The sequence below is a fragment of the Manacus vitellinus genome, unplaced genomic scaffold (assembly GCF_001715985.3).
Source record: "Manacus vitellinus isolate BGI_N305 unplaced genomic scaffold, ASM171598v3 scaffold_4_pilon, whole genome shotgun sequence".
Taxonomy (NCBI): domain Eukaryota; kingdom Metazoa; phylum Chordata; class Aves; order Passeriformes; family Pipridae; genus Manacus; species Manacus vitellinus.
Genome location: NW_021940604.1, coordinates 23337222 through 23359533, shown reverse-complemented (window position 1 = coordinate 23359533; position 22312 = coordinate 23337222). Strand labels below are relative to the sequence as shown.

The 22312-nt window shown below is 39.7% G+C and overlaps 1 protein-coding gene across 2 annotated transcripts in view; it reads left to right on the top strand.

The window, feature by feature from the left end:
• The window catches only part of SOBP (sine oculis binding protein homolog), a 116703-nt gene that overhangs the window by 2891 nt on the left and 91500 nt on the right, over positions 1-22312 (top strand). For both annotated transcript variants that reach the window (XM_018078068.2, XM_018078067.3), the window contains exons 2-4: positions 6476-6614; positions 8433-8618; positions 20691-20842. In XM_018078068.2, the coding sequence (XP_017933557.1) occupies positions 6476-6614; positions 8433-8618; positions 20691-20842 (477 nt within the window). The remainder of the gene's footprint in view (positions 1-6475; positions 6615-8432; positions 8619-20690; positions 20843-22312) is intronic.

The following is a 22312-nucleotide window of genomic DNA, read 5'->3' as shown; positions in this document are numbered from 1 at the left end:
AGCAATAATATTACCTCATCACAGAGACTTCCTTCGAGATTTGCTGTTTGATACAGTCAGATATTTGCTCTAGAAGGATCACAACACCCAACTGCTTGGTTTGGTGTTTTCCAACAGTAGTGTCATAGCTCAGTTTTAACATGACCGTATAGATATTCAGGTTGCTCGCTCTTTCCTTATGCCAGATATTGAGTTACATTTTTGTTATCGCTAACCTAACGTACATGATGGTTATAACAAATTTTAATTTGATACAATGTTGTGTGCAAAAAGTACATGACTCTGCACAGTTTTCTGATATTACGTTTCAATGAAAAATATATTCAGGAGGAAGTGTTTTGTTTCCTTTCGCTGTGACCTTTACAGCCACTCTTTCTTTTTTTCTAGTTATTTTTTCTTTTGTCCCCCTTTCCATTTTTTTCTTCCAGACGTAGCATTCACTTCGCGCTTTGGAGGAAGAGCAGATAATTATTCTGAAATTCAGTTCAGTGCCATTTCTCACTTACTGGTGGATAACAGCACACCTAATAGATCCAAAGCTGTCATCATCAGAGAACCCAGTACTATTTTAAGACGAAAATATTTTTTACAGTTTAATTGATGAAAGCACTCGTCGAGGCACAATGATGGCTCGACAATGATCACCCATGTATCCCTCCTCAGCTTATTTCCATTTACCATCCTGCTACCAGGAAGCTTAGGAGGAACAGCTAGGTGCTCTGAAATGTTGTGAAGTGAGGTTACGTCCAGTACTGGATTGCACTGGAAGTTCTCCCGCACAGATGAGACAATGTATCCGTGTGTCTCTAACAGTTGAAAGGCAAGCAATTAATTTGCACTGTAATTTCACAGGGCTGCTTCATGTGCCCAAGGAGTTTACCATCTATGAATATTCTCAATAACTAATTTGTATCTAAAATTGGGCTTCGTTCCTGATGCCTAAAGCTTAGGACAGCCCCATCTGTTATCATTTAATAGTAAACTCATCAGAATATCTTTCAGTTTAGTGTTTTAATATTCCCCGTTTGGCATTTGAAAGTACTACTGTCAGAAGGAGGAAAGCGGTGAAGCAGGCATAGCAGCCTTGCGCCTGGAGCGAGCCAGTTTGCTCAGAGTGCTCAGTAGGTTCCAAGGAAACTCCTCCCTTCTCTCCTGAAAAGCAAAAAATGTCTTTGGGAAAGTGAAAAAGCAGGCAGGCTTTATCAATTGCATTATTTCAGGTGGAGGGTTTTTCTGTGGAGTCTTCTGTGGAAGGGGTTTTTAGGGATGGCTGCAAAGGGAGTTGCATTGTCTGCACAGGGAGCCTCATCTGCCAGTGTGTTGCAGAAATGACACTTCCCTGAACAAAGTGGGTGAAACAGAACCAAACAGGCACATGGGAGAAAAAAGAAAAGTAAAGCATCAATGAATTTTGCTTTCTGATAGCATAAAGGCCTAACCGTCGAGTTCAGTGTGGTGACAACATAAATAAGCAAAGAATGTGAGGGCTGGAAAAAAGAAAAGTTTGTGTTGTGACTATAGAACCATTTTTATTTCCTTGATGCAGTGAAAGTGAAAAGTGAATTTGTGAGGCTCTGCACTGAGTGGGTTATGCAGGCAAGGAAATGGAATGGAGCCACTGTGCTTCCTCCCAGATCTGAAATAAACATTCAGCAGTAAAACCTAGAAGAAAATGAGTCTGACAGACTCATTCTCCCCTGTGTTTCCTGCCTCCGTGTTTGCCAGGCCTCGTTCGGTGAAGCCAGGCCTTGCCCCCTGTGAATAAGGTTCATAGAGAAGGAAAGACAAGAGATCTAAGATGGAAAGAGAAGCATGGCTTAGTTTCAGAATGTATTAATTAGCAAAGATTTGGGAAAATGATGCATCGTAATGTAAAAAATCAAACTGTAGGTGTACTGTTACGATGAAATGAATCCTTAAGTGGGAAGAAATGTGATTATATTTTTACTGCCTAGCATATAAGTCAGTCTCACATAGGAAAGAAACCACAGTCTGGCAAGTCAACACACTCTTCTTCATCTTTCATGTGAATAGGAAGCAAATTCAAGTAGAAATACCAACAAGCGTAATAGTTATCCTGGCTCTTCCAGGAGGGACCATATTTCTGTATAGTACAAGAATAGAGAAATCATACAGTTAAAACATGCAAATCACACATTGCCCTGCAGGGGGGATAAGTGATTTGGGATTTATCAGGGGACAAAACCCAAACTGCTATCCATTGAGAAGGAAGGACTTTGGCAATGGTGCGTGACTGGGGCCACCAGAGCATTTTTGGGCCAGTTTCTTTGGCAGGGATGAGCTGGTTGGGATGGCTGCAGCCATAGTGAATGCTCTGGCGGTTTGGCAGCTGTGATGGTGCGCTGTCAGCTAGAGGAGAGCAGGAGGTTTGGCTCTGGCAGAGTGATAACCAGCTGCCTAGGTGTGCTGGCAGCTGAAGAGGTGGTTGGTTCTTCCACTGTGGTCTTAGAAGCTTGTCTGCTTGGTGCATGCAGAAAAGAACTGAGCTTGGCATGGCAGAGTGAGCACAGAAGGATGTGAGATAGGACTTCTGTGGTTGTCTTCTCAGCTCTGTCACTGACCCACACTGTGAGTGGCACCAGAGTTTGGTCTCTTGGTTTCCCCTCAGGGGACTGAGCATTGCCTCCCTGTCAGGGTGAAGTTAGGTTCCAGTGCTGTACATTTGCAATGAACTCTGCAAGCCCTGCAGGGTCACTGCTGCTGGGAGGCTCCCTTTGGGCTCAGTGGAATTTGCTCTGGACTTAAGGGTCCCAGCTTAGCAGTGTGATTGCTGACTTGGGATTTTATTGATGATGAGCACGGTTTTCCCTGGTGTGCTGGTCTTCCACATCATCCCAGCCCTCTGCAATGACTGCAGCGTTGAGGTGGCAGCCTCCATCCTACAGACACTCCGCATCATTTTGGGGAATGAGTCTGAAAGTAAACATGGACTAGCTCAGTGCCTCTGCTGTCCTGTTCCTGCAGAAGCCTTTGAATTGCAGCTCCTTACACATTGTCCATCTGATCACCTACACTCGCCTTCACATCTCTCCTCCCTGGTCTTTGGCAGGTCCATTATTTCTCAGTTCCACTGGCTCCTGCATAGCTTGCTTCATCACTGCTGCTTCTACTTTTCTACTCCAACCTCAGGTCCCACATTGTTGCTTTTCTCAAGCCTTGCTGTTACAGTCATCACCCTTCCTTTCACTAAGCTTTTGAAGCTTGTACATCTTTCAGTGAGATTTTTCTCTGTATGTACAGATTGTGTATTAATTTGCTTTCTTCCTTTCCGTAGCTTCATCAAGAACTTTTTTGTCTCTTTTTTTTTTCTTTTACTGTTCCCCCCTGTATTCACACAGAGAAAAATTATCTCATCTCATCTCATTATTTGTGTTTTGATTATGGCTACCACACTGGTCTTTACAAATCCCATCTTGTTACCTTATCTTGAATCCATGTAGGTTGTGTCTATCATTGAAATCAAAGAAGTGAAAATACATGGAAACCCTGAATTAATAGTGGTCAGCTTCAGGACAGTGGCTTCAGCAAGGACGTGACCTGTGTGACCATGTTCTCAATTGTCAGGATGTTAGACATCACTGTAAATGGGTATTGTAGTCAGGAGTCTGAGGGAAGGTGATGTTGTTCTTTGGATGCCCATCTATGCAAGAGAGTTAAAAACACATTTCTCAGGTTTGACTGTCAGCTTGCTGTGGATGGGGTCATCCTTTTGGTTTGCTGTGTATGAAGTGTGGTGTAATGAAGCTCTGGCAGTTAGTTACTGAATTGTATTAAGGGTGTTCTGCATCACTGTAATAGGTAGGATGAATTATGAGGGAGAATGGCTTAATTTCTTTTTTTTTTCAACCACACCACTCTTATTGAAAAAGCATGGTGTTAAAATGGTGTTTACTTTTGTTACTGCTAATATGCAGCTCATTGTACTCTCACTGAAGTCAGTAGGAAAGACCACAGTGATTTACTTTTTTATGAGAGAGTCAGGTCTCTATGATGGGTAATTTCAAAGTCCAGTGTATTTCTTATCATTGTGAATGTTCATTTTCTTGTGTCGCTTATAGCTTGAACTTTGTGCTGTTACAAACCCAACTATCACTTTGGTTACTTTCGGAAGAGACATACACATGTATGAATTTTCAAGAAAAAATAAATATATATACAACCTTGCTTACATATTCCTTGACAAGTAATTAGAAATTACTCATTGCCTGAGTTGATCAACAGTGCAGATAAAACACAAAGCACCCCCAGGAGGCAAATTTAGAGCTACTCAATTAATTTGGTTGCATGGGATTTAAGTCCGTAAGACTTTGTCAATTGGTCTCTACCTTGCTAGATTAGTCTCTAGGGTTGTGTCTCCATAGTTGAAATTCAGCAAAGCAAGGAAAGCTGGCAGATCTTTCCTTCAGGCTTCCATAGACCCTTTCAGGATGTTCTGGGTGAGCTGCAGTGGTGAGATTTCACTCCACAGTTCCAGGTCATTTTGTTTTTGGGTTCCCATGGGTTAGAAGCAGTGTTAGTGCATTGGTACTCTTCAGCACTAGGAGAGTTTTCTAAAAAGCTAAGAAAAAACAAAAAAAAACTTCTAGAAAAATTTCCCCTTTTCACTAGTTCTTAAAACACAACATTGCATCATTCAAATGAGGGTTTAAATATATATTTTAGAAATAAGTAGGTGTTAGCCACATTACACTGCATTGTACTCATTAAAAACTGTAGTAGTGACATAGGTCAGATGTAGTGGGCTGTTGTACTTATAATGCTGAGTCTGAAAGTAGAGTTGGAATGATGCAATGTTTTCCAGCAATTCAGGGCTGCACAGGAGAGCCACAGAACTGTGACTTCCATCAGATGGTCAAGTGAAAATGAAAAGGGGAAAAACCGAAAGGAAATTGATGCTTCAGGGATCTGCTGTGGGGTTTTGTTTTGGGTTTTCTTTTCCTAAAATATGTTTGTAGCACAATTACACAGATGATACTCTTGGAAGAGTACAAATTGCTTGTATTTATTGCTTATAGGTGCCTTACAGCACTCGTTGAGTGATAGGAACACCTATGTAATCTGGTGTGATGAATGAGCCAGGAGCAGTGCAGCGCTGAGGTTCTGGAGCACAGTGCCTGCTGTAGCTTTGAATTTGAAAGCAGTTATCATTTCATTAATTTTATTTATTTGTTTAAATGACTGGAGAATTGCTGTGTTCTATCATTGGACTTGCTCCCACTCAAAAATTAAGCTAGAGCAGTTACTAGACAAAATCTAGCAACCTGTGAATTTGACATGTACCATTTATTTTGAATCGGCATCATATTCTCCTTATTCCTTTGCTGGTAGCCAGAGTCCTGGGAGGCAGTGCTTATCAGAAGCATTATTTTAGATGTCAAGATCTTGCAGGAATATGAAGTTAGGAATTTGTTTTAAAAGAGTGCTGATAAAAAAAAAAAAAGCAGAGACCAAATGTAAAGGCTTTGTGTGTGGCTTTTTCATTTCAATTTATAGTTGTCATACTACTTTAAGCTGATCTTTGCCATCACAATAATTCATTAGCTGGTTTCCTTTGGTAATTTTCTAAATCCATAAGCTGTAGAGCTCCATGGCACTATTTGGTCTCAGAAAGCTTTGTTGCCTGGCTGCAGATTTCTTAACTTACTCCACTAAATCTCTTGGCCCAGTAATGAGTGTTTTCTACAGAAATATTTTTGCCGTATGACCTAGAGGACATATTTTTAATAGAAATTGAGGGTTATAACAGTCATGCTCCACGCTTTGCATTTCCGTACAGACATAAAATGTAACTGCACAGCCACTTGGAAATCAGTTTAAAAATAAATATGGCAAAATTGAGAAAGGTTTTCTTAAACAAATATGAGAGATGTTTGTATGAAACATTATGGTAAAATGCTTTCACAGTGAAGAGTTTTTAAGTGGTTTGACTATGTGAGGGCTTATAACTGAGGAAAAACTTCTTTGCTGCGATTTTATTTGATTTGGTTCATGGGCACCTTAAGGAACTGTAATTGTGTCAGTGACCTGCTCCAGCTGAAAAGACTGTAATACAGTAAGATTGATTAACTGTTGGTTGAAAAAAAATTCAGGTTTTCTGTTATTCTCTTGCTGCATTCTTAAATATTTTATGGGAACAGAGACAAGTTGTGTGATGAATGTATGTTAAAATATTTCTGACATTGAATGTCAGAGCAAAAGTCATAAATAACTTCCCTTTTAATTTTCTTTAAATTACAGACGTATGAGTCTTTGTCATAATTACATGTGCCAGTTGGAGATTTAAATGCATTTCACTTTATGCACTTGACTTATGAAATGAACATTAGTCTTTGAGGAGGTGGGCCAAACCTGACATTCCTCATGTAGCACAGATACAGTTCAATTTATGCAGTCCTTCCCTTCCTTCCAAATGGTTATTGATTACATAAATAAGTAGGTAATTTTTCTCTTTCAGAACTTTGCAGAAAACACTATGAATGAGCTCCTTGGCTGGTATGGTTATGATAAGGTTGAATTAAAAGATGGAGAAGATATTGAATTCAGGAACTACTCGGCAGACGGGGAAAGCCGCCAGCACATTTCTGTTCTCAAAGGTAATGAGACTTCATGTTTCTGTGTTCATGCGAAGAAGAATTAATAGCTCAACTGTCTGAATTGGTGTGGATTGGGAAGCACGTTGTGCTACTTGTGTCTTGGTTGCTTTGCATAAAAATATCTGAGAGTATCTTGTGGTATAGGGAAGCCAGTAAGGTATGAGGAGAATCGCTTAACAGAATTGCTGTTGGTAGGCACTTACTGATATATCTTCACAAATAATACCTTTTGTGAGTCAGTTGAAAGTCATTTATCTGTGGTACCAATAAACTGCTCATGAAAAGAGGGAGCCCTTTCTTAGCAGAGTGGCTTTAAGGAACCCTTTAGCTTTCCATACTAAGGCTGCTTTTAAACCTCTTTAAGTGTTGAAAGATTTTAAACTGGAATATTCCCAACACTTGTAGGAATGAGTGTGAACATTCACAAAAGGCTTCTTATCCACCTTTGTAACATACTGTCTTCTGCAAGTGTAGTAGAAATTTTCCGGGGATGGAATTTGTTTGGGACAGTGCTGAATCTTTGTGATTCAAAATGTAAAGGATGAGATCCTGTCTGTTTGTTCCGTCATTCAGTTTTTGCCTTCTGACTCCTCAGTCCCATGGGATGGGTAGGGACTTGTCATCAGAGTGAAGAGAAGAGTAGAAAAATACTGCATCTTGACTTACCGAACAGGAGTTCCACAAAGGTGAGGTAAAGAGAGGAAATTGCAGCAGCTCTTATGCTCTTGGAGTGCCTCTTTTCACTGTGTTCATGGGCAGCAGTGTTTTGGGTTTTCTTTCTGATAGCCAGGAGCAGCACTGTATTCAGTGAGTGTTGCGGTGAGTACTGATGCCAGAGAGACCAGTACTGAAGGAGAGATGACTAGAAAACAGGTGAAAAAATTAGAGGTAATGGGAAACAACCTAATTGTGTTAAAATTGAATGTCTGCGGCTTGTTAGTTCTATAGCAACATTGGTGATCAATAATTATTTTTCATTTAAAATACAATGGTGTTAAGCTGCCTTTGAAGAAACTTGTACCTGTGTAGCAATGCGCTTTGTTTATTTATGTTTTAATAAACAGATCTTTTATTGAGTGACTTGTGGCTCCAGTCTATGCTTGATGAAATTTGTGACATACTTTTTTTATGGGCACGTGATACAAATCCTATGTTTTATGTACCACAGATGTCGAATGTCTGTGCAGGTAGGAATTTTTGGTGTGTGCAATCTATGAAAGGGAAAAAAGTACATTTCTTGTTCTGAGAGATGGGAAGAGAGGGAGTATTGAGAATTAAGTCCTGCCCCATAGCTGAAGTGTATGAGAGAAATTCCTACCAATAAGAATCTTGAGGTGATTTTTGGGATTAAAGAATTAGATTAATAACTGTCATCATTTCATGCACACTTTGCTGTGATTTCAATATTTTGTTCATTTCTTTAAATCCTTTTCATTATTATTACTCAGAATTCTTTTCTTCTTCAGTTTATGCTTCTTGCATTGGTGAAGTCACAGTGCACTGGGTGTGATCACCATGCAAACAGTAGAAATAAAGTACAGGAATAGGATGCCATTGACGAAACAAGGCATACAAAATAATCCTACCTTTTACCTTTTGCAAAAAGAAAGCGTGAATTTGATTTAAAAAAAAAAAATGGAGCATTTCTGAAGAATACTGGAAAGTATAAATTTCTATAAAAGGGAAAATGTCTGGGGTTTTTTGTGCACTCTTCTTGTGTTAGGGTAAGTAATTTAATGAAGAGATTGGTGAAACTATGTAATGCCATTTAAGAAATATATGTGTCATACTGTACAATGTGTTCTTTGTGTTTTACAGAAAATTCTTTGCCAAAACCAAAATTACCCGAGGACAGTGTTATTTCACCGTACAATATAAATCCAAGCTACCCAGGGCTTGCAACAGGAAATGGACTATCGGACTCACCAGCAGGGTCAAAGGATCATGGGAATGTACCTATTATTGTCCCATTAATTCCACCACCTTTCATAAAGCCACCAGCAGGTAAATCCTAATGAACATTTTTTAAAAGTAGTTGCTGTCATTGACAATGTCCTGAGACTGCTAGATCATGATGTCTTAGCAAGAGGGCTGATTTCGAAATGATTGAAATCCGGTCACAGGGAGCTTTAAAATGGAGTGGAAGAGTGGCTTTAGTTGCTTTAGTATTCTTGAAAAACTTCTGCAAATGCAGTGACAACAAACTTGCACTGCTTGTGACATTTCTCATGCTGTATTATACTCTCAGCACTTCAGTAGAATCTGCTTTTAGAAAAAAAAAAAGGTTTTGTTCTGGTGAATAAAGCCTTTAAATAAATTAATGGAAGATTATTAAATTGAAAATAGGTTTCATGAAGGAAAGAGTGAGAGACAAAGCCATCAAATCAGTATCATGTCTGTATATCAGGTTAACAAGCTCATACTGGGAAAACTGTCTCTTGATTTCCATTGAAATCCCTGACCATTGTCTCTTGAGGGTTTAATAAGATCTTCACTCTACCCAGGAGACTGTGCTGAGATGTTTTACCTTTTCATTAGATTTTTATCAGGAGTGATTTTATAATATGCCATTCCTCAGAGTTTGCATGAAAAATTATTTATTCTGCTCTGCATGCTGCTTACTGTAATCTGTGAAAGGAACTCTTGCTGCTACACCAAGGTGATTAATTGTTGTGTTATTGTTTACTGCTCCACACAGTGTGATAATTGGTGAATCTAGATAGGAATAGGCTCAGTCCTGCTTCCATGGATGTCCCTGGATGTTGTTCTGGTTGCTCTTGAGTGATCAGGGTGACATGCAACACCTACCCTAGAACAGTAGCTCTCTACGCACACAGGGAGGCACTTTGGCTAAAGGGATCCCACCAGGTGAAAGGGTGCCTCTGCACAGGCAGAACAGCTTGTAGGATTAGGTCCCGGCTGTTAGATGGTCACCTCTGCCCTTTGTAGCTTCTTCAAAAGGTAACTGTAAAATACTGATCAGTCCCAGAATGTGTTTGCCTGTTGTCAGTCATGTACAGTTGCCCCCCCTAAATTATTGTTATGCCCTTGAGTTTTTTCTCTATAGAAGTATACTAATATGCTATGAATAATTTAAAAATGTTACTCAATATTCATTCCCTGCCAAAAACTTTCAATCTATTTTATATGGTATTCGCTAATTACCAAAGCTATTTGGGCCCATTCCTGCAACCTTTACACAGCTAAAGACCTCGGGCCATATGGGCTGGATCCTCAGCCGTTGTTGATTTGGCCCTAAAGCTTTAATCAAGGGCTTGTGCCATCCCAAGCTATTTTCCCCTCCAATGTGAGTCACAAATGAATCCAGAATGCTGAATTTGTGGTATGCGAACACAAGGCTATAGCATGCATTGTGCAAATTGCCACAGTTGCTGGATTTTTATGACATCAAATAAGCAGGAGGAGATGGAACTATGAAGTAGAGAAACAAATTACTGCAACAATAGTTAAATGGACACAGGCTAATCTTGGCCAAGTCAACTGCCTTCTGTTCTTTGTCCATCCACCTATGGTATATGATCCTGTGTTTGAATGTACCACTAAGGGTAACGTGCAGAGAAGGCTTTTCATAAGTATTTTTCAACTTTACTTTTTAAAATCCATTAAATAATAATGATTGTTGTTTTACCTACATAGGGGATATAAATGCATAATCTCTGCCTCCTCTGACTTTATCCCATGATCAGTAATGAGCACTAGATTACCATGACTTCTGAGCAGATGAACATATTTATCTCACTTTTGTTTTAGAGAGCAAAGCTTGGGAGGACTGGAGGGGGAGGAGAACCACAACCTTTGTGGGATTTGCAATAAGCATGGCCAGTAATTGTTTTGTTTTATCTTAGGGCGTAGGTGCCCTACTCATGATCACTCCAAAGAACCTGGCAAGAAACGACTGGTGAATACAAGTAGAAAAGGGAGTACAAAGGAGAGCCAATGTGCAAGGCAGTGGTCTTGGCACTGCACTTTGACACTGTTCTGTGGGCACTACATCAAAGCAGAAAACTTCAGAGTGGTACAAAGCCAGACAAGAGTAACTCTGGGGATGTTTTCTTGGAGTCCCTCGCAAACACAGGGGATGACCTTGGAAACAGCACAAAGGTGCTTTTTGAGTTGAGCATGCAAATGATTAGACTCACGTCATTAATTTTCAACATGGGAGACAGACAGACTATGACTGACCTGTGACAAGAACAGAAGCAGCTTACATTTGTTTGAGTTAATAAATGAAGTAAGACGACAGGAGGGAGAGGCAGAAAGAGGCCAAGAAAAAGGTTCGAGGTTGAAACACTGAGCAGGAAAAGGGACATTTACAGTGTGTTTTGAGTAGACACACATAGGACAAGGTTACATTATGGGCCAGAGAGAAAACCAGGTAGTAATGCACTGTAGTGACTGATATGCTAAGAATTGGGATGCGTCCAGACTTTGTGAATGGATGAGGAAAGCTTTTAGATATTGTACAGGAGAAAAATCGACAAGACTTAAATATAGCTCGAAACAGAGTGCCCATAGGTAAAAATGATACCTAAATCATGAACCTGAAAGACAGGAAAGATGGTGCAGTCCAACCTTATTGAGCAAATAATATGGAGTGAGCACTCAGGGAGAAATTATTAAGACTTTAATTCTTGCTGTATTGATCTTGAACAGAAGGGTCAGCATGAGTAAAAAGGTGTCAGACAGGCTGAGGTATTCATTTGGACAGGAGTGTAATGGTCTGAAGAGGATAAGCAGATCCAAGAAACAGTCACAATGAATTATTAGTTGAATAATTTTTGCTGATAAAATTCTGTTCAGATAAGAGGGAGAAGAGAAAGAGCAGAGCATGGGCGATGCTCACAGAAGCCTGAAGGGAGAAATGGGAAGGATACTTGGCAATGTGCACTGATGTAGCAACTGTAGGGGTAGAAGACACTGGGGAAGACAGTCAGGAAGCCAAGGGAAACGGGATTTCCAGGGAAGCAAATATGAGTCTTGATATCAGAAACAGCTACCAGCTCGAGCAAGAGGGGGAAGTAGTGCTGATCCTAGACTGTGTCTAGGAAGCTGTCATTGAAGATTTCAGCAGATTAGGTTTTCCTTGAGTGTGCTGAAAAACTCTGAACTGTGTCCTATCTGCATTCATATTTTGTACAACCAGGCTAAAACCTTGAACATTTAACAAAATTACCTTTTTTCCTTACGCCTTTGCAGTAAGGTGTTTGGAAAACTAAATAATTTTGACTGATCTGACTAAAATTTATCTCCAAGCTGTTCAGATTTCTCTTTTAGTCAAATGAAATGTTAGGTACAAATTGGCTTATATGATCCTGGAAAACATTAGGGGTCTACCTAACCAAATAGGTAGATCCAGTAAAGGCACTCTCTCTTTGCTGTACCTCAAAATTACACCCAAAAAAGGCTGAGTTAAATGCATGGGCCCTATGTGGTGCACTGATTGTCTACAGACTCGTTATAGCATGTCAGTGGAGGATGCTAGATCCAGCCATGGGAAGCCTCCACCAGAGGGATGCAAATTACTCTGATGTGAAGGCTGTTTGCAAGACCATTGCACTGATTTGTACCACCAGGCAGGTAGACCACACTCAGGCAGTCTCAAAACAAATGTGACTTTATAAGTCAATGTCAGCCATCCAACCTGCATCTGGAAGCAAAAAAGAAGTCAGTGCAGCCTCCAGAGAGCTGGTGTAAGAGTCTCCTTGTGGACAATAACCATCTGTCTTGCCCAGCAGGCTGGTCACTACATTTAGAATTGGCAGGAGATTCTGCGAGATCTTCAGGGTTAGTCTTGAGTACAGCTTGTTGCAAATCATTGATCCTAAGTTTATTTCTACTTAGTGTTAGAAGATTCTTATTTTCTCCACAGCAACGTAAAGAAGGTGGGTGGGTTTTTTTTGTTGGTTGTTTTTTTTCCAATTTAAAAATTATATAGAAATAGCAAGGAACAGAAGTGCATTGAATGATCAAGAACTAAAAATTCTACCACAGTTGTGCAGAGTAGTTGGCCTTAGTATGTTTTGTGCAAACCTTTTTTATTCTGCAACCCTTAATGACAGAGTAAATCTAAGAGGGCACTTAGGGTGACTCTGCCCTTTCGCTCAGGCAAGTTTGGACAACTCTTGTTACATGGGATGAAGGAAGGCAAAAATCAAGACTAGTTAAAGAAGAATGCAAAAAATTCTTTCAATGCAGGTGAGAACACGCTGCCTCCTCCCCCTGGCACCTGCTGGAGGCTATGGTGTCTCAGTTTTCCCATTTCTTTGAGTGCTCTTTGGCTCTTTGACTTACTTTATCTTGGGATCGCAATGGCAGTGCCTTGGTAGGGGAGGTACAACTGCTGCTTGGTCTATCCTTTGAGCATGGATGTTGGCAAAGTCTTTCCCTTTCCTTCCTCCTTCTGTGTACAAGCAATGCACAGAGTGCTTCTGCTCCTCTGAGCATCCCAAACAAGAACCAGCTCCCTGCCGTGCTGAGCTGCGAGGGGAGGTCACTGCCAAGGGACACAGTGGAAGAGGAGGCAGACAGGATGATGTTATGCAGTTGATTGAGCTTTTCACAGTGGAAAGAAGTACAAGGGGAAAATAATGCTCCCTCCCAGGGTTTTCACAAGATACTGAGTACATTTGGAAAAGGAAAGGATATTTAAAACTTACAACCCACAGATCAGTGTCTCTACACAATGTTAGGTTCAGTGATTTCCAAACTATAATGATTGGAATTGTACCAGAAGCTATCAGAAACTCAGGAAAGTAAAGAAGAACTGGGCTAGAAGAACTGTATCTGGTGAGGCAAAATGTCTTAAAGGAGGAGCAGAAGCATTTCCAGTTCTGACTACCTTGTAAAATAGACTCGTGACCTAAGCTGGCGAGGAAGTGTCAGATTCAAATACTAAAGTGAGTAATTAGTTATTTTATAGAAAGGAATGAGTGATTTTCTGTGTTATGTCTTAATATTACTTTAGAATTAAAGTTTATGGGAGATTTTGTAAATACAGGTGCACATGAGTAACTTTGTGCAACATGCGGGAATAAGCAGAGTCCCTGCCCTACAAACATTCTGGAACTGCCTGCTGAAACCTCTCTCAATATTTATATTGTATTCGAGGAATCTGGAAGCATCAAAGATGTTTTAAATGGTGTTTAGCAGGGCAGTAAAAATAAACTTCTAGATCATCTGTCAAAATTCACCAAGGAATTGGATCTATGACTGCATTACTAAGAAGTTTGATTCAAGGTAGAATACAGTGGCAGTTTTCCTTAAATAAAGACCATACTATTAGATCTAATTAAGTCTATATATTGAGGAGACTTTCATTTTACTATGCTCTAGATCCCTCTTCAATATTTCACAAATATCTTATTCCAGTTGCTGAACAACATTACAATTTCTCTAACTACAGGTTTAGCTCTCTAATAAAGACCACTGCAGCGAATCCTGTAGTCGCTACTCTTCAAATTATTTCTCTTGTTTTCAGTTTGAAACTAGTAAGTAAGCTTACTGCTGCCTGTTTTTTTTAAATGCTAGTGGTTGCCAGGATGCCTGCCCCATCTAGCCCACTGTTGATATCTTTTGCTCTGTGTAGAGGGCCAAGTGTTTCCTTTGTGCTAAAAACAAAATCACAAATCCACACATTCACCTTAATAGCATATATTCAAAATACACAGGGAGTTTCCTCTCTATTAGCTGAAATAGGTGCTTTTTTTCCACATGTTTAAAACCTGCCTAAATGCCAGCTTTTGTGTTGTGTATTCAGTCCTTACTGAACTATGCATAAGAATGTGCCTAAGCTCATACATAGAAAATGTAGGCAGGCGGTGGTTCCCCAAAATGATTTTTTAAAAGGAGCTGGGACATTTTGCTTTATTGGCAGAGTAGTGAACTTCGAGACTGGTCCTTAAAAGGAAATGCATTGTAGAGCCTCTGAGGTATTTCCATAGCGATGGCAGCAGCAAGCTTTCTATTGTCAACCCTATTTTTTAATCTTCCTCTGGTAATTACTTTTTCTAAGGTACTTTTTGTACCTTAAGTTTGTCACACCCCCCATCTATTTAGAGGATCAACCCTTAAGTGATATCACAAGTGGATCTACAACAATGCCTCAGGAGTTTGTTTCTTCATTTTTTTTTAGTTTGAGATTGATTTGGTAAATCATTTTGGGTGTAAGAAAAATTACTGTAATGGTGCTTCTGCCTTGCTTGGGATCAGCAACATCAGGAACCGGTTTGGGATGAGAAGTCTGAATACGTGCTCTTTGGTTTTCTTCAACAGCGATCTGGGGTTTCAGAAGCAGCAGGCGGGTAACTCGGAATTAACCAATTCTGAAATCCTGGCACATCCCAGTGGAAACAGTGAGCCCTTATTGTTATTGCTGCAGATGCTAGAGTCAAGTTAAGATCTAATGTCTTTAAAAAAGGAAGTTTTGCAGCTTTTCATTAGAAAGTCGTAGAGAAAGCAGCTAAAATATTTAATGATTATATACCAATTTATAGTTTACCATCTAAAGGTAAAAGTGCTGTTTTAGGTCCCTACCAAAAAAACCTGGGATCTGAACTGCCTGTGTGAGGGGGTGGAATGCAGCAAACAGAAAAAGAGAGGAAAAGTGGAAGAAAGCAGTAGTGGGTTGACATGGCTTCTGATAGTGTGGTGGAAGGAAACTAATACCAGAGTTGGATGGTTGGGAGACACTGCGGAGGGATGGGATGCCAAATATTTGCTGTATCAGATCACAGATACAACCACAGACAAGGTACAGGTTTCACACAAGCTCATTCAGTCCAAGTTCCATATTTGAAATCTCAATCCCAAACCCTGTGTCCTCCTGGTCTTCCTTCTGCACAACAGAACTTTTTCAGTACTGTGGTTGGGCACCTTCATTATTTTCTCGACTGAAGAACTGAGTATATCCTGCTGCATTTCTTGCAAGGAAATGTGGAAAGTAAGGTTTTGAAGTACCTGCTTGTGGATCATAATAACGTACAGGATTAGAGCTGTAGCTGCATTTAGTTTCATCCACCTTTTTGAAACTGGAGTTAAAATTGAACATATGTATCAGATAGTTCAAAATGGTTATTAGTAGAGTATTGCAACCTAAAACTTAGTAAACCAGTAAGCTGATCAGGACTTAACTCCAGAATTGTAGGGATTTTAGGAACATTATATTAAACACTGTAGGTCATGCTGGTTTGCTTAGATAAAGACACAGGACTGTACATGATTCATTTACTCTGTTGTACTCATTGCCTTCCTTCACTTCCCCCCACCTCTCCAAATTATGGTTCCGTATAAGATCGATTAATGTAAACTGCTGCTCTTTGGATTTAAGAGGAACAATTTTCTGCAGCTCCTTCACACTGGTTTGAAAGGAAAAAAATACCAAACATTCCGCTTAATTAAGACCTAAAGAGGCGGTGCAAACTTTTGATGATTAATTGAAGCATGCTTTAGACTGATGCATATTTAGTTATTATAATGTGATAATTTTATCTTGTTATACAAACTACTCCCTTTGGGAACATGATTTAACACTGCAAGCACTCTGTGTTTATTGCATTGTTCATTATGAAAAATACACAGGCTAAAAACCACAAGGAGATGTAACTGAACGGTGTCTGTGTGGTGGGTGCAGGGAGTAATTCTTCCACCTGTAATGACACGACCTAGGGGCAGAAAAACACAATATTGTAACTCCCACAGTAGCTCTTCTTATGAAGAGTTGAGATCTCAGAAAAGTAGAGGCTGGAAATTTAGACCTTGTAGAGTATGTGGAAGGAATATATCTTTCTATTACGTGGTGTAATTACAGATGACAGCAATATGTATGTTCTGCTGAATATTCTCCTGTTACTATTCAGTTGTGTCAGTGCCATCTCCTCTTTGTCTCACCTGTATGAGTGCCCATGCTACCTGTCATAAGTGTGACAGATATGAGAATATGCTAAACACTTTGCAAAATCAGGTCATAAAGTTGAAGGCCCAGATGGAGGAAAAAAAATGCAGTTATTAAATAGTATTTTCTTTCACTCAGGATGATCAGTGCCAGGACTTGCAAATGATATTTTTGTACTTTACAAACATGTGTCAGCATAGCTATGTAAGTCCTAAAAGTGATGGTGAATGATCTTCATCAGAAGAGCTGCTCCAGTGAGAATTCATGTGATGGACATAGGCATAGTGTCAGGATGAGCTCATGTTACTTTAAGTAGATATACTAAGCCAAACTACCAGCAAAAGTTTGACTATGAGCAAAGGAGAACATTGCCGATGTAGTATACTGATGTAATTATTGTGGAGAAGCTTTCTTAGTACAGTTCTAATCAGAAAAATATTAGAATAAAGACTGAAGACAGATAAGCAGTCTCAAATTGCTGGATTTGAAATTCCCACTTCCCTCTGAACTTGTTGCTTCAGGTTCTTCTTGCTGAGTGTTCTAGGGACAGGAATTTGATACATTTTTCCTGAAAGAAGCGCGGGAATCTGGTAAAGTGATTTTCAAAGAATTTGACCTTGAAAAACGAAAGTCTGTGAAAAAGTGAGAAGAATTTTATCTTGAATGGAATGGAAGATTTGAATTTTTGGTTTCATGTTGTTTCAATTTGTGTTTAGCAAGTGACAGCAGTTAAATCCCAAGTCTCTGGCTTTACGTATTTCACACAGTCTTACTGTTTTGAGTCTAAGTTTTTGCTTCCCATTGCTGGTAGAAACACACGAAGTATCACTTTCTGTTAACATTGCAGTCATCTTTTTTTGATCACTAAGCTTAATACACTGTAACAAAACATCCCTATTAGTTATTTTCACAAGGCCTGCTCAGATCTCTGCCACAACTGGTGCCAAGAAGGAAAGCACACAGTCAGGTTCGGACCTTTATCATTGTCCCCACCTGTCATCCACACCCATAGGCCATAGGTCATAGCTCTGTACCTCTCCTCGGCACAAAGCCTGGGACCTTTTCTCTGCTATTCTTAACTTCACTTGAAAATGAAAGAAAGGATTTGATTTTAGACAAAGTTTTCCTCCTGGACAGGGCTCCTACTGATGGTCCATAATTGTGTAATACTGGATATTTTCTATTTCACTTGATGAACTCTGTTACAAAAAGTTAGAAGTGCATCAAAAATTGACTTGGGCAAACCTACACCTGAGGGAGATTACTTAAATAGTGATGTATTAGTGTACTGTCTCAGGAAGTGCATGCTCTAAACCGTCTTCTGAAGTACTGGTGTTTCCTGGCTGCCTCACGTGGCCATGCTCGATTAATCCTTTTGTAGCATGTTCCCGAGTCTGTTAAATGAAGAGGCATCTAGTTTTATTATTACTGTTACCATGAAAAGGATTATATTGTATGTGACCATTGTTTGATGACTAGGGTGAGAAGGGAGTAGAATAGAGAAATAATTGAACTTCTATGTATTTAGCTAGACTATTTTTCTCCCTTTCTCCCTTCTTTCAAAATGATGAACATTTTGATGACTATTGATGATGACTCCTGGATATCACCTGTCACTTCCAGGAAGTGCAGACAGTGACTGGAAGTAGTAGTTTGTAGACCATTCTTTGCTGTTTTATTGACTGTCAGATCCATGGACCACAAGTGAAGCAATGCTCTTCAAAGGAGTCCCCATGAGGTGGTGGTGAAGTTTTACTGGTCAGAGCATGGCAAGATAGCAACTTGACATAGTAGGTCCCTTTCCCTCTTTCCTCCTCTCCTCTCCTTGCCAGGATGTATCTTAGAGAAAGTCTTTGGTAGAAGGAGGTGGATTGAATCTTACTGGCCTGCATAACCTCCTGCAGAAAAATGCATAATGTGGCTTTTCCATGTAAACAGCTGCTGGTGGGAACCTGTGTAATTGAAAACAGACAATTGTGTGTATCTTTCTGATCATCCATGAGAGACAGCTCATGAGTATCAGTGAACAGGAGTTGAATGATAGCTGAGGTGTTCTCCCTATCAAGTCGCTCATGAAAGCCCCTGAGAATTCCAGTGGTGAAGCTCTGTGTTTCCCCTTAAAACTGTGCCCCAGACAAGACAACTTGCTTCAAAAAGAGCTATTCCAGCACCTACTTTGCCAGTGAACTCTCTTTCAGCTCTGTAATATTCTTTTTTCATTTAAGAGAGTTACTCTCACCAGAAATGAAGGCTATTAGAAAGGTATCACTGGTAGATCTTCTCTTTTGCAGAGATAAAATACTTCTTATCAGTAGGCGAATAAATGTTGCTGTTATCTGAAACAAGAGTCTGCCGTCTGGTTCCTTTGATTCAGAGGATCTTCTGTTGCCCTGATACATTCAAAGGGGCAGGTTCAGTCTGTAAGGAATTGGTTTATTATGGTGTAAAAGTAGCTGAATCCAGGTCCCTTTGTAAAAGCTTAGTATTTTAAAATGGCTCAGGATAAAAATGGGAGGAAGAGCTCTTGGTCTGTGCTGGAGTAGTTAGCATCCTGGACAAGACTTGTCTGGAGAGAAAGCTGCAATGACCCTGTGCAACACCACTGTAGCAGCACCCTGTGTGCATGGCTGATATTACAGTCAGCTCAGGGGCAGGCTTTTTGACCCTGTAGATGGCTCGTGATAATTTTGGCAATAGTGTTTTGATTTCCCTTGATGTGCAGTATATGAAGGTATTTATAATATTGGCAAATCCCACACTAAAGGGTAAGTGATAAAATACATTAAACACAAATCTGTGTTATAACTTAGCCTTAAATATTGGTTTAAAGGTAGACAGTCTGATTAAAACTAAGAGGTCATTATTTTACATTGTAGAATTTTATTTGTCGCTGTAAATCATAACACAATTTGTTGAAGGAAAAAAAGTTATTAAACTAGCAATATTTATTCCAATAAGGTGAGTAAAATGCAGCACGTAGTTCTGAGTTATGATAGTCAGGGAAAGGAGCCAAATCACTCTGCTAAAAATTAGTTTGCCAATAATTTTACAGAACGATGACAGCGTAGCTTCAAAAACAAATCCTTTATAGGGAAATAGGATGGCTGCATGACAGAATCTCTGAGCTATGAATTCTCCACAGCTCATGGATCAGGAACTACTTTAACAATTAGTCTTCAGGGATTTTTTTTCCAGAAGTTAGACAATGGCTGCTGTCTGTAACTGAAAGGTCACTCTGTATCATAAACTGGACATGAGAACTGAAGAATTCTAAGTCAGAAAGATTCCTGCTAACTTATTACCTTGATCTGTTCAGTAGGCTTAACTATTCACTGCCCTTGTCTGTGAAGCTGAGGTGGGAACGATGACCACACAAGGATATTGCTGCCCTTTAGCAAATAAGTCCTGAGGTCTTTTTACATGACAGAAGGCATTACATGCCACATTCATAACACACGTTAGAGAAGAGCTTGAAAGAAGCTTGGGAACTCTACCTGAAATAAAATTTGACCGATGAGCATAATGACTGGAAAATAACATGGCAGATTTTACCACAGTGCTGCATCTTCTGTTTTGCTCAGGTCTGTGTTTCTGTGACTGTCAAATTCACACAAAAGCTGTTTTACGCTAGTCATTATTTCAAAACTGCAGAAAAGGGGCATTCCATGTTCCTTCCTCCTATTTAGAAGAGGGCTTGTGTTAGAGACCTACCTTGGTGCAGTCTCTTCTAGCTGTGTTTTGTCACCAGCTTGCTGAGCAGAACATCTCAGGGGCTCACTACTGCAGACTGTAAGTAACAAGAACAAAGCAACAATACTCAGCCTCCAGTCTTGGTTACTCATTTAATAAGGAGTTGTGCACTCTTAAACACACAAAAAATTTCTTGAGATTTCCAGAGGTTTTCAGCCATGCACCATTTTTGAAGCTAATAATCTTTTCCAGCCATTTTAGAAGCAGGTTTTAGTCTGCCAAGGCTGGCTGGTATGGGTCTCCGGCTGCCTGAGGATGAAGCTGGTGATCACAGGCATGCACAGTTCTGCTCTCTGACAGAGAGGAAGTTAGAAATAAGACGAAGCAGTGCTATTTGTATCTAAGAGTAATTGTGCAGATGTCTGAGGAAGGAGTTTGTGTCTCATGTAAACATTGTTCTTATATTTTTGTTGTAGAAGATGATGTGTCAAATGTACAAATAATGTGTGCCTGGTGCCAGAAAGTTGGAATCAAGCGCTATTCCCTGAGTATGGGAAGTGAAGTGAAATGCTTCTGCAGCGAGAAGTGCTTTGCAGCTTGCCGAAGAGCATATTTCAAGAGAAACAAGGTAAGAGAAATAAGGAAAGATGCAATCTACATAGACATAGCTTTATGACCCAGCTTGGGTCTTATTTAGCATCTAATAGAAGCTTTTTTCTTTTGTTTTTTTTCTCTTTCACTAATCCCTCCACTTTCCATCTGTATTGTCTTTTGGACTGTCAGCCCTTTACTAACCTTCTTTCTTTCAGTTTCCTTCAGCTTCATGCTTGAGTTTTGTGAGAGTCAGGGAATTTAATTACTGATAAGCATTAATATGACTCCCAGTTTGGCTTTGAGGTCCCAGGATACTTGCTGCATATACACAACTAAGAGGAGGTATCACGGAAGTAGAGTAGAGGGGGGTTGTGTATGACAGTGTTACCAAGTCCCAGGGCACTGGAATCATGACCAGTGGGTAAATGCTTTCAGGGCCTAAGTCTCGGTCCCATCACAATAGTGGACATCTTTTCACTGCTGCTAGTGAGCTCTAGTTTCATACTTTTAAAATGTATCATTTCTAATAAATTATCAGTGCTGCAAAATTCAGACACTATGCAGCTTTTGGGTTGGGGTAGGCAATGTTAGAACATCTAAAGTAACATCAAAGTCCCTCCTACTCAATTTAAATTTAACTCTATCTAAAATTAGAATTCAATCCTAATATTGAATGTCTACAAAAATTGCTGTAATCACTGAAGTACAGTGCCTGAAAATGCCCTCTAGGTTGCTTCAGCAGCTGTTTCTGTATAGCAGAATGTGCAATATGTCATTTAAAGAAAAATAAAGAAGAAACACTCCAATATTTTTAGTTGTTTAAAAAGTAGCTATGTCCTTTTGGTGCTAAATATTGTGAGACTTCAGGTAGCTTTATTGTCTTAGAGATGTTTATCATTCATAAAACCCTCTGCATCCTAAATGATGCCATCTTCCCTCATGCTACACAACATACCAAGCCTGCCAAGTTCAAATTGAATTCAGGTCTCTAAATCTGGTCTTTTACACATATGATAATAACAAATAAATACATATGGATTCTATATTCAAGATGCAATGTTATAGCAAATTAACCTCCTTTATAAATTTGGGTCACATCATCCTACCAAAAAAAAAAACAAACAAAAACGCCTGAAGAATTAGGTTGCAAAAATCAGTAGAGTGGAATTTTAATGGCAGTCTTGGAGAATCAAGCTCATAGTGTCTACTGGAGCAGACAGGCAAGAAAAAGTCACATGAGTCTTCTCTGAAGTGTTGTTTACATTCTTTTTGTCTAAAGAAAAGTGTAGAGGAGGGAAATACATGCTCCTTAAGTACTCCTCATTCGAAAATAAACTCACATGGATGTAAGTGTACGTGCACACACACACACGTGTACGCACATGCAGTTCAGTGTGCGTTAACAACGGGTAAGACACAGGCTAGAAACTCTAGGCTGACAGGATACAGATCCCTGTCAGCTGAGTGCTCCTATGACTTCCAGTCACAAATTTACGTGGGTTGG